The 12,601-nt window shown below is 52.3% G+C and overlaps 1 protein-coding gene across 1 annotated transcript in view; it reads right to left on the minus strand.

Moving 5' to 3' along the window:
• Nucleotides 1-943, minus strand: part of ADGRA2 (adhesion G protein-coupled receptor A2) — a 21,638-nt gene extending 20,695 nt beyond the window's left edge. Inside the window, exons 1-2 of the mRNA XM_006916467.2 lie at nucleotides 933-943; nucleotides 542-613 (exon numbers count right to left, since the gene is read on the minus strand). Of these exons, the coding sequence (XP_006916529.1) occupies nucleotides 542-613; nucleotides 933-943 (83 nt within the window). The remainder of the gene's footprint in view (nucleotides 1-541; nucleotides 614-932) is intronic.
• Between the last annotated feature and the right edge of the window lie 11,658 nt (nucleotides 944-12,601).

A 12,601-nucleotide genomic window follows, 5' to 3' on the forward strand; every position in this document is an offset into this window, starting at 1 on the left:
AGGCGGGGGTGGGGGGAGTGGGGGGATTTGGATATGATCACTTATCCCAACCCTCAGCCTTGGGCTTTGGCCCCTTGGGGCTTTGTTTGTTGATTTGTTTTTAGGGAAGGAGGAAAGAGGTCTCAGTCACACTAAATCCTCCCTCGGCCCTTTCTTTATTCTGGGCCCCCAGCTGGGAGGGGGCAGAGGCTTCTGGCCAGCTAAGGGGCTCAGCCCTCATAGCTAATTGCTCATTAAAGAGCGTTAATGAGCTTCCCTTAGCCTCATCCCTGCCTAGACCATGAGGTTTCCCTACTTCTCTCTGCTGTCACTGGTGAAGGAGCCAGTCTCTCTCTCAGACCAGTCTCCCTCTGACCTCTATCTGGTGGTCAAGTCCTGGGCAGGGTCCCAGTGGGTCTCACTCTGGGCCCTGCAGAGTAGGCAGGTTCTGGGTTGTGGTGTTCCTTACCAACCAGTGTTCGTCATCCTCCCTGGACTGAGCTCTTGCCCCACCTCCATCCATCCTCCACCCCTCCACCCCCCACCTTGCCCCAGCACTTACAACTTCTCCAGCAGGGGCAGTCCCAAGAAGGATCCATTCCGGAGCCCAGTGATCTTGTTGTTGCTCAAGAGCCTGAAGGAACAGGGAGAGCACAGGAGAATGTGCTGTTACAAGCTGGAAAGTGTAGGTGGAGTGAGGATCCAGTCTCTCCATGACAACCATGTTGCATTCTGTATAAATGGCGCCCCCCAAAGTTGTACAAGGCGCAGTGCCACCTCTGCTCCAGGAGATTATAGGGAGGAGCCAGCAAATGGTTTAGGCAGACTGGTCAGCCCACTGAGCCCCAAATCAGGCATTTCTCCTGCCCTGGGTCTCCCCATGGCCTGGATCTAACTAGGGCTCTGTATGCAGGTAGGCTGAGCAGGTGCACAGTTGCAATGACACTTTATACCTTGAGACCATAGTGCCCCTTCCTGTCTTCCACAGCTCTGTCTTGCTCAAGCCCTCAGCCCAGTATTCCGAGGACAGTGGTGGGGAGAATGGCCCGGATTGGGTCAGGACTCTGGCAGGTGGAACAGAAAGTATGGAGATGGGAGGCGCTGCCCCTCCTAGGGGTCTCCAACACTTTGTGACCCGAGGACCTCACTGGAAGGGAACATTTCCATCTCTGACAGGCCCCCAACTCAGAGGGCTTCCGTGTCCCCCATCTGTCTGCAGCCTTAACAGAAAACTGATATAGAGTCCCGGGCCCAAGAGAAGCCCAGGCCTCAGCTCTTCTGCCCATTTGGAGCTGTTTATTTACCCAGGGGATGAGGAAAGAGGCCCCAGGCCAACTGTCTGAATCCACTGTGCCCACCCACTCAGCCTTTCTCTGCCAGGCTCCCTGCTGGGAGGAAGGAGTTCCAGACCGGCCCAGGGGCTCATCCCTTGCATCCCTTGAGTTAATTGCTTATTAAAAAGTTTTAATGAGCCTCTCAGTCCAAACTCTTGCCGTCCCTGGGCTGAGGCAAAGGGGTTCCCTTCTTTGCTCTTACTGGTGGACCTGCAGAGGCCAGAGGTCAGGCCTTGGGTCTTCTCTTGAGTGAGCAGCCTCTGGGCTGGACAATAAGGGAGATGGCAGAGACTGGGGACAAAGCATGAGAGGAGCTGTCAGTTTGCCCCAAAGCTCACTGGAAGTGGGTAGGTGACTTTACCAGCTGGCAGTGAGAGGATCCCAGACATGTGACCTTCTAGCTACTCCACGTTCAAGAAGCTTGTGGAGAATAGACAATGGCAGGCAGTGGAAGAGGCTTTCTGGGTCAATGGGAATGGCTGGAGACCTCATCTCCTTCCTCCCTTTTCCCCTCTCCAGATAGACCCTTCCTACCCTTCTGGTCCCCACCTAACTGACCTTCCAATGGTAGCATTTCCCAGCAAGGCCTGAAGAGTGACTGTGTGGAGGGGTTCAAGGGGAAATGCTGGGTTTCTGACGTGTTTCACAAATACACATAACATTGTCTTGATATTTCAGAAAGTATCACAGTAGTCATTATATGAGCAATTAGAACTTTCGTGAACCCCTTTATTTCATTGTATAGATTAGGATAGTTTTATTTCATATTGCACATGGTGGTAATAACTCATAAATAATCTCATCAGTGCTTAATGCCTCTAATGGCCCTGGTGGGACTGGGGTGGTCCCCTTGGTGGTGACAGGCTCTCGATGGTGTGACTTTTAAATCAAAGCCCACCTCATCTCATCTCCAGTTAATTCCCTTCATACACCCCAAGTTTGAGGTTTAGAGATTGCAATTCATGTTGGAGAAGGTGAGCGGACCTCTCAGTATCTTAGGAATGTCAGGGAGGTGTCCTGAAATGTCACCTCTCTGACACTGAAAACATGGGTGGAAAAAGGGCATCCATTTCAGCCTCCTCCCAACCGCCATGGTCTCTCCCAGGGATTGCCTCCTCCCTGGGTTCATGGGGAGGGAAGAGGATGGGGATGCTGATAGGGGCGAAGGGCATAGGGGCAAGGTGGGGGAGCGTGGAAAGACAGGGAACAGTGCTGCCAGATTAGCACAGCCTCATCCACAAAGGGGGAGGCCTGAGAACATTATTTCTCAAACTTGTGTGAAGTATAGACCTATTAAAGGGAGGGGAAAAAAGTATCTTATTCTCTGTGAATATGTCTTGAGGATTCAGTTTGAGAAACATCGACTTTAGAAATGAAAATCTGACACGATGAAAAGGCCGTCTAATAAAAAATTATCTCAAAATCATCTGTAAAAGATTTTTTAAAAAAGATCATTCATTGAAAACAGAATATTTAGTAATTCTCAAACTCCCAAGTCCCCGAGATTAAAACCTAGGATGCTAATTTGAGAACCCTGTTGAGATAGGTCTAGTGGTCGTGTTGCGGGTTACCCCACATTCTCCAGACTCTTCAGCCTTTAGCCTTTGAACCCCTTTCACATACCCCAAATTCTTCCACCTAGAGCTGACCTACAGAGGTACAATGCAAGCTATATATGCAATTCAAAATCTTCAAGTAGCAACATTTTAAAAAGTTTAAAAATTAAATTAATTTTAACAACATATTTTATTTAACCCAGTATCCAAAATGTTCTCATTTCAACATGTAATCAACATACAAAATTATTGAGATAGTTTCCGTTTTTTTCCCCTTCTACTAAGTCTTTAGAATCTGTTGTACATGCTACTCTTCCAGCACATCTCAATCCAGACGAGACACATTGCAAGTGCTAGGGAGCCACAAGTGACTAGTGGCTTTAATGCCTATCTAGTCTTCTTGTTGACAGTTCCTCCCCAGGAGGAAGTCTGGTTTGTTCGAGAGATACTGAGGCAACTGGAGGCGGTATGCATGTGTGTGTGTGGAGGGGGTGGGCGGTGGGTGGGAGCAGAGCAAAGGATTGGGGACCAGCCCCTGGCCCAGAACAGCTCATCACTGCGTCCCACCCCTCTCCACTCTGAACCTGGACCCCCTGCAGGCTAGGGCCCCTGACCCCCTCTCTCTGAGTAGCTTCTGTTGTGCTGGGGAGGAGAGGGCAGAATGGGGTGGGGGTCAGCTGCAGCCCATGCTTCCACTTCTGGCTTCCCTAACCTGGTGCAAAGTCCAGCCCTGAAGTCTTGAAATAAGATTTTTTTCTTTTTGCAGACAATATGTCCCTTATCCCCCATCTTCGAAGCCACTCACAAAAGCAGGGACACCAGGCAAACATCATTTCATCCTTCTCCAGTGGGCCCCCTTCTTGCTGCATTTCCAGTTCTTGGACAGACTTCAGGCATGTATCTATATGATTCTAGTCTCTAAATACCCAGAATTGGATCTTTTGGCGTTGATAACCTAGATAGGGCTGAGGCAATTTTACTTTAGACCCAGATCATCCAGTGAATGGTGTCAGTTGTGCTCGTAGGTTCAATTCTTCAGAGGTGGCCCAGGTGGGTCTGGTCAGGGAGGAGAGGGCAGTGATTCTGGTCTGGCATTGTTACGCACAAGTGGGAAGCTGGCAGTTACAGGGCTGCTAGTGGGGCAGATGAAAACACACACACACACACACACACACACGCACACGCACGCGAGCGCGCACTCACCCAAAGGGAAGAAAAATGTTCCCTTCACGCTACGCTATCTCATGGGAGGAAGACAGACAAGGTCGCCTCAACAATCGAGCAGGGAAGGAGGGAGCCTCGGCCCCACAGTTCTTTTCGGCGTCTCAGACACAGTGCCAATCTTGGCCCCATCTTCACAGCCCCTACCCCACCCCCAGACAGACACTTCCTGGGCCTGTACCAGCCTCTAGCCCTGCAAAAGCATGGGGAACCAGCCAGGTGGATTTCCTTCCCATCCATGCTAGCTTCACCTCACAGACTCCTGGCTCGCCCAGCCCAGCATCTTCAGCTTCTTTCTTCCCACCCTCCCTCCTCTGTCTACCACTCCAATGCCAAATTTTCATAGGAAAGCAGTCAGCCCCTGGAGTCCCCTGTTCTCTACCCCAGAGTCTGAAATTTGGCCAAGGAGAGGGGGTACACTGAGTCCATTCCAGAACTCTCTCCCAGCTAGGGTCCTATTTTAGGGAATAGAAGCAAGCGGAGTTACCACTAATGAGGCTGGAGGCCAAGGGAGCGAGTGGCTGGCGTCTACAGAGAGGCTCTGTGGCCTCTGGGAAGCCACAGGAACTCACCAGATCCCAGCCCGACATCAAAGATGACCCTGTAGGGGTCATGTGGGCACTGCTGTGTGGAGCATGGGGCCAGCACATGCCTGAACCAAATGGTTCTCCCATGTGCAGCATGAATCATACATGTTAGCCTCCTGCCCCACCCCAATAAACACAGGTGCAAAGACCACAGGTCTGGATGCCAGGGAATCTATGCTCTCCAGGGAGTCTAAGCCTGGAATTTAGGCCCTTGCCAAGGCCCTCTGGGCTTGGAAGGCTCCATCTCCAACACCTGTTGCTGGCACCTTGGCAGTATCTTAGAGAGACTATCAGTAAGGGGGAGGAGGGTGGTCTGCTTGCTGATACTAAAACACAGGCCCATAATCCACTCTGAATCATTGAGGTGACACTGGACTCCCAGCCCCTCCCACAGGTGCAGCTCCCAGAGCCCAAACATTTGCAGGGCTCACAAAGACATCTGAAACCTAAAAAAATCATAATTGCCTCTGAAATCTAAATGGTACAAACTGAGATTAATAAATGCTTAATTAAATAACTACCAAATGTTATGCTATGTCAATAAGCAATAATTATTATGTTTCATGAAGGATGGGGGTGCATTTTTATATAGTTGATATGACGGTAGAACCTCTAAAAGTGAGACTGCCTCTGGTCCACAGGCTCTGCTTTGATGCACACCCTCAGGCTAAAGACAGCCCTCCTGTGACTTCTCTTCCCTTCCAGGCTGCCCTTCATGACCATTTAGGCTGATTGTAGAGGACATAAATGTTGGAGGGGACATGCAACATTCCTGTACTTCTTATGATTCTGTCCCTGGGTTGGAAGCCTGTCCAGTCAGCCCTGAATCCCTACTGGTTAGCAGGAGACCCAGGTAGGGCTTTCCTTCCCCAGACTTTACAGGATCATGTCCTGAGACAGCCTCTGACCTCAGCTTTGAAACTGGGCTGTCCAGGTAGGGCCTGAGATCAAGGTTAAGAGAAAAAACAGTCTTGCAATGGCTCCTATGAACGTGGCTTTCTTGTCTCCTTTAATCTATCCTCTCTACAAGGGTACCCTATCTTGGTGGTGAACAGACAGAACCAAGAAATTGGGGCTGAGATGGAGAGCACTGACCGTGAGAGAGTCTGCAGCCTGAGCAAAGGTGCTATAGGTGTTTGTGGTAGGTGGTCAGTCTGCTTTGATGGGGATTTTGGGGCCCCCAGCACCCAAGTCTGACCATATGGAATAGAGTCTGCTGTGATCATTCACACCTAGGCATCCATTCATGTGTTCTTCAAACCTACACTAACACCTATTGTGTGCTCAGCCCTATACAATATATCAGTACTTCAGATATAAATGAGACATGGTGTCTACAATCTTCCATGCATGGAAGGTCGAGTGAGATGTGTCAGGTAGGATGGAATGTTTGTGAGTGTGTGTCCCCCTGACTTGAAGAAGCTGGAAAGTTACTCCCAATCTACCTTCAACATTTCCTTCACGCATGGCCTAAAATCTCACAACCGAGGAGCCAAGTTTTCGGGTGAAGCTGAGTTTCTTTTTAAATACAAGTAAACTGAAAGGATCAATCTGTTATCAGTCTTTTATACCTAAGTATAAGTTAGTCCTTTAATCTTTCTGCCTCAGACATTTTCCTTAGGAGCCCTGAGGCCCTGATCCTGCCCTGCTTTGTTTGTATCCAGTCTCCATGATGAGGCTATAAGGGCAGAGACTAGGTCTCTCACCTCCTGGCTTGGGGCTGGACACACAGCAGGCTCTGGCTGAAAGAATGAATGGCTATCTGGAGGGACAGAGCTCTAGGGAAGGTGGAGGTGGTCAGTGGACAGAGTTCATGCTGTACCCTGGTGTTCTCAGGTCAGGGGTCAGTTTCATCCTACCTCCACTCCCCACCTCCCCACGTGCCCTCTCCCTGCTCCCCAATCAGTCTTGGCAGAGCTCACTCCTGAAGTACAGCCCTTCTGGGACACCTTCCCCATTGGGGTACCATCATCCAGAAGCTGAGCAGAGAGGAAGAGGAAACACTGGGAGGAACACTTTAGAGACCACAGTCCTGCTTCTCCTGGATGAGTCTGATTTCCAATACTCAGTGCAGTCATTGTGTACACCGGGCCCCTAAGTACACTTGTACTTGTTAGGCTACCTTTGGGAGTGGGTGCCTCTTTTCCCTGGCTCACAAATTCATGTGGAGGAAGTGGCTTAGCATATCTCCCTGCCCTGTCCCCAGGGAGAATATCTCTGATTGGTCAGTGTGGGAAAAAGTTGACTGGGGTCTGGCTAGGAGCTGTGTGATCCTGGGCAGGTAAGCCCCTCTCTTGGGATTTCCTTCTCTGTAAAAGAAGGGTCTGGACCGAAGACTCGCAGTCTTTATATTTGATAGCTTTTCCCATCCTGGATATGGAGACTCCTAGAGCCTGAAGTCTAGGGTTTCTGCCTCGCTACACAGTCCCAGCAGGCAGAGAGCCCTGGGGGTGGGGGGGTGGGGGCTCTCTGACCTTCCCTTCCCTCTCCAGCTGGGAGATGTCTGGCCCCTCAAGTTCAGGCTGGAACTCCCTCCTCTGACCATTCTCTCCGCCCCATTCCCTGCTCTTCTGTGACAGATTGGTTCCCCTGCCCCTCACCTGGCCCCATCCATCTTGCACACTCTTTGCTCCCCCTTCCCACCTCTCCCCACTCCCAGAGCCGGCATTTAGCTACACTCCACAATTTCTCTGCTCCCCCACCCCCATCAACCCAGTCTTAAAAACAAAGGAATGTTCTGGAGTTTGGAAAGGATGCCCCCCCTCACCCCCAGGAGGAGGAGGGAGGAAGGGGAGGAGGCAGCCTTGTCCTGTCAGTGTCTGAGCTCTAAATAGAACAGAAAGGCTGGGCTGGGGGAATGAAAATAAACAGCCCCTCTGAGCAGCCCCTTCTTAGCAGTTACCGGATTTTCCTTCTGGTTCCTCAGCCCGGGGCCATTTCCCTCCTCTCTTCTCCCCTGCTCTCTGTCTGGTCCCTGGGAGGCATGGAGCATTCTCTACCTCAGGGTGACGGGGAAATGAGAGGTCCTGGTCCAGTCTGTGTGGCATTAGGGAACGTGCCTCCCCTCTCTGGGCGTTGGCGAGGAGAGCCCACTGAATGGAAAGCCAGGGATCCACTCAGAGGTGGCTGGAACTTTTTCTCCTTCAGGAAAGGGTTCTTATCCCAACGACTCCCACGTGGCATAAACTTAGAAACACTCTCTCCCTTTAAAAACATGACCCCAAATTTAAGGGTCAATTTCTGGTTAGGTTCAAATTACACTGGTTTGCTTGTGCCTTTGGGAGAAATTCTCACACTTACCCCCAGGACTAGGATTGCTCCCCTCCCCAACACCAACACAAAGGGATGATCCATGGTAGCAGGAAGGGACTTTTCTGGGGACCAGGAGTGGCTGGCTGGGTTCATGCACTGGTTCCAAATAATTCAGGCCAAATAACCCATTCTGGGTCCTGGATCCATTGGGATGCTGAACTATAGGTGTTGTCTTTGGAGCTCAGCACCATGGCTTCTCCAGTCTCTGGTGCAATGAAAACTCAACCAGTGAACCCCAGAGGGCTTTGTTCTCTTCCCAGTGCTTTCCCTGAGATGTGACCATGGACCTGACAGCCTACCCTAGTGGAAGCCCTAAGGGCAGGGGTTTCCAAGACCTCCAGGAAGTGGCTGGTTGCCTCCAGCTCCTTCAGTAGGTAGGTGGAGAGAGTCAGGGAGGGACGTGGACTTCTTCTGGGTTCCCCGTTTCAGACAGGCGGAGTCCAGGACCCCACATGGAGTGTGGCAGCTGAGACCTTGCACCATTGGAGGGTAAGGGAGTACGTAGGCATCTTCTGCCTCCTCCCACCTCTGCTTCTTCCCTCTTTCTTTCCTTCTTTCTCTTCGTTCTCTCCCCCTCCCCCCGCCTCCCCTCACAAAAGCTCTCTGTACACAGCCACTTCCTCTGGCTGCTGTCTCTGAGCCCAGACCTTATGAGAACCATATGGGGGAAAGAGGCTGGAAGAGAAGGGGGTGGGGAAGCCAGCATGGGCCCGCCCCTCCAGCCAGCATCTTTCCACTCCCCTCAGGCTATGTGCATGGCAGTTGGCACACTTTGCTCCAAACTCCCCTAACTGGATCCTGGTGACTGGGGTGAGGGGCACTGAGGAAAGGGCCCAGTCCAGAGCTGGGGGTCCAGCGGGAGATCTGTGCTCAAGAATCACTTCCCTGAGGCTGGAGCAAACCCAAGAGCTGTGAAGGGAACTCCCCTCCCCCCATGGGGCTTCTGAAGACCACCAAACTCACAGTAAAAGGACCCAGCCACTGCTAGGCACATCTGTGTGGCAAGTGCCCCTTCTCCCTTATGTCAGCGGCCTATGTGGTGGGCACCCCCTACCCCTTGCCGAACTAGGAGGCTGAGTAGATGAGGATTTGTTGGCTCTGGGAGAATCTGGAGTGACCCGTCCCATGTCTGCCCCCCTCCCCACCCAGCCTTGGAATGTTCCCAGGTCAAAAGGTCCTGGGTCCTGCTGGGAAGAAACGGTGTTTTTTAAAAGCAGCTTTTGTCTCCATTGGGTCTCAAGTCCAGCCAGGTGAACAGCAAGTCTCTGACCTGAGAGGACCACTAAGAGAACCTAATCAGCTAATCCTGAGGCAGGCATCGGTTAGCCCGGTGACTACTGGCAAGACCCTGGACTTCTCCTGTCTGGGCTCATTTTGCTCAGCTGTAATACATAGATGCAGGGTTTGGATTTGCTGATCTCTAAAGTCCTTTTCAGTGCAATTGGACTAGGAATTTATGAGACTGGCTGGTATCCTTGGAGGGGCTGCTCAGATGTCACAGGAGGTCCTCCTAGGAGATTTCCTTCTGGAGTTATCTATGATCAGCCCTTCCCTGGAATTCCTTATGATGCCCCCACCCACTCTAACTGCAAGAGCTCAGAACCAGAAGGCAGGCCCATCAGCTGCTGCCCAGGGGCAGGTAGGGGGCTCATAATGGTCTGTGTCTCCCTCCCACACCCAGGTTCTCCCTGTAGTAAGCCACCCCCACGAGACGTTCCCCCTTCCCTCATGAAGGACAGGAACATAAGTGGCCACAGCTGTCCTCTGGACTAGGCCTCAAGACTGGAGGATGGGGGTGGGGTGGGACAGATGGATCAGGAAGGAAGCCAAGAGTTCTGCTTTCCTGGAAAACTGCGAATGAAAATCCATTAGAGGGAAGGGACAAAAAGCAAGGGGGGTGGGCACACAGTCTACAAAAACAGAAGGCAGAAGTTGAGATAATAGGGTGGAGGTGGAAGGGTTTTGGTGAGGTAAACAGGACTGCTCACAGAAATGCCTTTGAACTGCGTGGAGGCCTTCTCTGAGCAGAGGCTCCAGCAGGCAGGTACCTTGTCTAGCACAGTCCCAGCACTCAGTGCCTGCCAAGTTTCCCAAGGTGGAGTCCCATGTTCCATGAGGACCTTTTAGCAGGGTGGTATGTGAAGGGGACTGGGATCTGGTGGCTTATTCTGGAGGAAAGCCAGGGAGGAGGACGGAGGATAAAGCCACAATGCAAAAACTATCGGCTCAGGTCCTGTTGTTTGCACCAGGTGACAAGCAAAAAGGTGTAAGGAGCAATTCTCATGGAAAAAGAAGAGTTTGGGAGGGTGTGGAGGATGTCTTAGTGCTCTCAGTCTCTTGCTCTGCTGCCAGGCTGAGGTGGCATCCCCTTTCCAGGCCTCTCTTTCTTCTTCCCTTAAGATGCATGTTGGGATAGGGATGGGTATGCTGAAGGGACTGAGATCCAAGAAGAAAATCTTTGCCCAGTTTCTGCTGAAGAACTTGGGTTCTTTTTCTTTCAGAAGACAGCTTTTTGGGGATAGAGGGACAGCAATCAGGATCAGGATTATGCGGAGTCAGTGTAGCGGGGCGGGTGGCAAGAGCCTAAGAAATATATCTGCTGCTGGGGTTCATTCAGATTCCAGGCTGATCGGCCAGTGGGCTCTCAGGGGCTTTTCTGGCCTATTATTCTCTGTGGTGTCTATGGGTATGTCTAGCCAGGCTCCTTTGAAAGATATTTTAAGCCAGCTAGGTCAGTGGCCTGGGAAGAAATGGGGGTTGGGGAGGGGGTGCTTCCTCTAGGTATGGTTTGGGATGGGAAGGTGAGCTAGCAGTCATGTCTGATGCCACCCTGTCATAATATATTCTCACCCAGGGTTGGCCCCGCTCACTCCTTGGAGTGGCGTCGATGGAAATTAGCCGTAGCTGGAAAGGATTACTTGCCAAATCATTCTCAGATATACTGCAAAACCACCTTTTAATGTTTCCCCCTTCTTCCTGCCTTCAGTATGTTAGAATTCCCTAATCCCAACAAATAGATATGCAGAGAAACAGCGTCTCCCTCATGTGTGTGAGCACAGCCACAAGTTCCAGTACACACACACACACACACACACACACACACCCTCTCAGAACTGAACTATCATGGCCCAGCAGGGACTTCACACAGGCACCAGCTATTCTACACAACAAGCATTTTTCTCCTCTAGAACTGAGTGGGCTGGGGAATGTCGGGCCTGTCTGGACCCTTGGGCACCAGTGGACACTCAGCGGGGACTTGGAATGAGCAGCCACAGCTGCCTTTCCATGCCCTGACCATAGCCCTGAGCTGCTAGGTGGGAGAGAGCAGACACACTGCCTCTCTCTCGCTAATGTGCGCGCACGCATGTACGTACACACACACACACACACACGCACACACACACACGCGCACACACACACACACACACACAACTGGGGAAAATGCAGGACAGGCGGCCAACGTCAGAGGCTGACCAGTCGTGTCCTGTCAGGAAGCGGGCAGCCTCTGAACTCACCCAACCAGAGGCGTTACTGTATTGTTCTGTACACAATCGGATAGACTGTGAGCCAGTCCCAACTCGGGCAAGGGGCGTTTGCTACTGGGGTCAGGAGGACAGGGAAGGGGAAGCGGCTTGCAGGCTGGATTTAGGACAGGAGGGGCCGCCGCGAGGGCCGGACCCTCCACTCCACGGCTTGCGTGGAGCTCCGAGCACGTGGTCAGCGCAGGAAATCTGCGGTGGGGAGGGGTCGCTAACTCTCTTTCGGTTGCGGGGATTCAGACCCCCACAGAGGAGGCTTGGGGTTGGGTTGCGACGCAAGGAGACGCGCTCATTGCCAGCAAAGCAAAGGCTTAATAAGGCCCTGGTTGGGAAGGGAAAGCGGGTCGACGGAAGGAGGCTGGGAGGCGGCCGCCTTCCCCTCAGCTAAAGTTTCTTTCTTAGCAATCTTTGCGCAAAAAAGTCAGTTGAGAAACAGCCAACACTCGTGTCATATCCAGGGGAGGAAAAGTAGAGGGTGGGATGCAGAATTCAGCGCAGAGCTCACTTCCCAGATGCGCGCAACGGGAGAGGGGTCCAAGAGGGATCCAGATGCCAGGTCTCATTCAGACCAGAAGCGCCTGCATCCCAAGGGCATGCTTTACCTAGCTATCCTTGCGCCTGCCCAAAGGAGACCGCCTGGAAGTGGGACTGGCAGGCTTGGGGAGCGTATGGGGCGCCCCCCACTGGAGGAGCCAGGCCTGCCAGGTGAATCTGGGAGACTCCTCCAGTTGGGCTAGGGACGAGTCCGCGGTGATAACAGCCACCTACTGGGCCGCGGACGTCGATCTTTCCTAAGCCGTCCCTCATCTGACCCACTTCGGGTCCCCGAAGTCCTCAACATCAGCCTAGTCTGGAAATTCAAGAGACGTGGGCGTCCGGCCAGCAAGCATTCCCCTTCACCTGTGCAGGTGAGTGAGCGACCCCCGTGCCTCTCTCTGAGGTGCAACTCCCCCCATCCCCCCAAGGCTCTTCCTCCCTCCACACCTCTGGAGTCCTAAAATCTTCCCTAGCTCTCCAAGTCTCCCTTCTCGGCGCCAGGCCTGTCCTAGAGTCTCTGAAGTGGCAGCGGCGTC

The sequence above is a fragment of the Pteropus alecto genome, unplaced genomic scaffold, assembly GCF_000325575.1.
Source record: "Pteropus alecto unplaced genomic scaffold, ASM32557v1 scaffold24, whole genome shotgun sequence".
In the NCBI taxonomy this organism is placed as follows: Eukaryota; Metazoa; Chordata; class Mammalia; order Chiroptera; family Pteropodidae; genus Pteropus; species Pteropus alecto.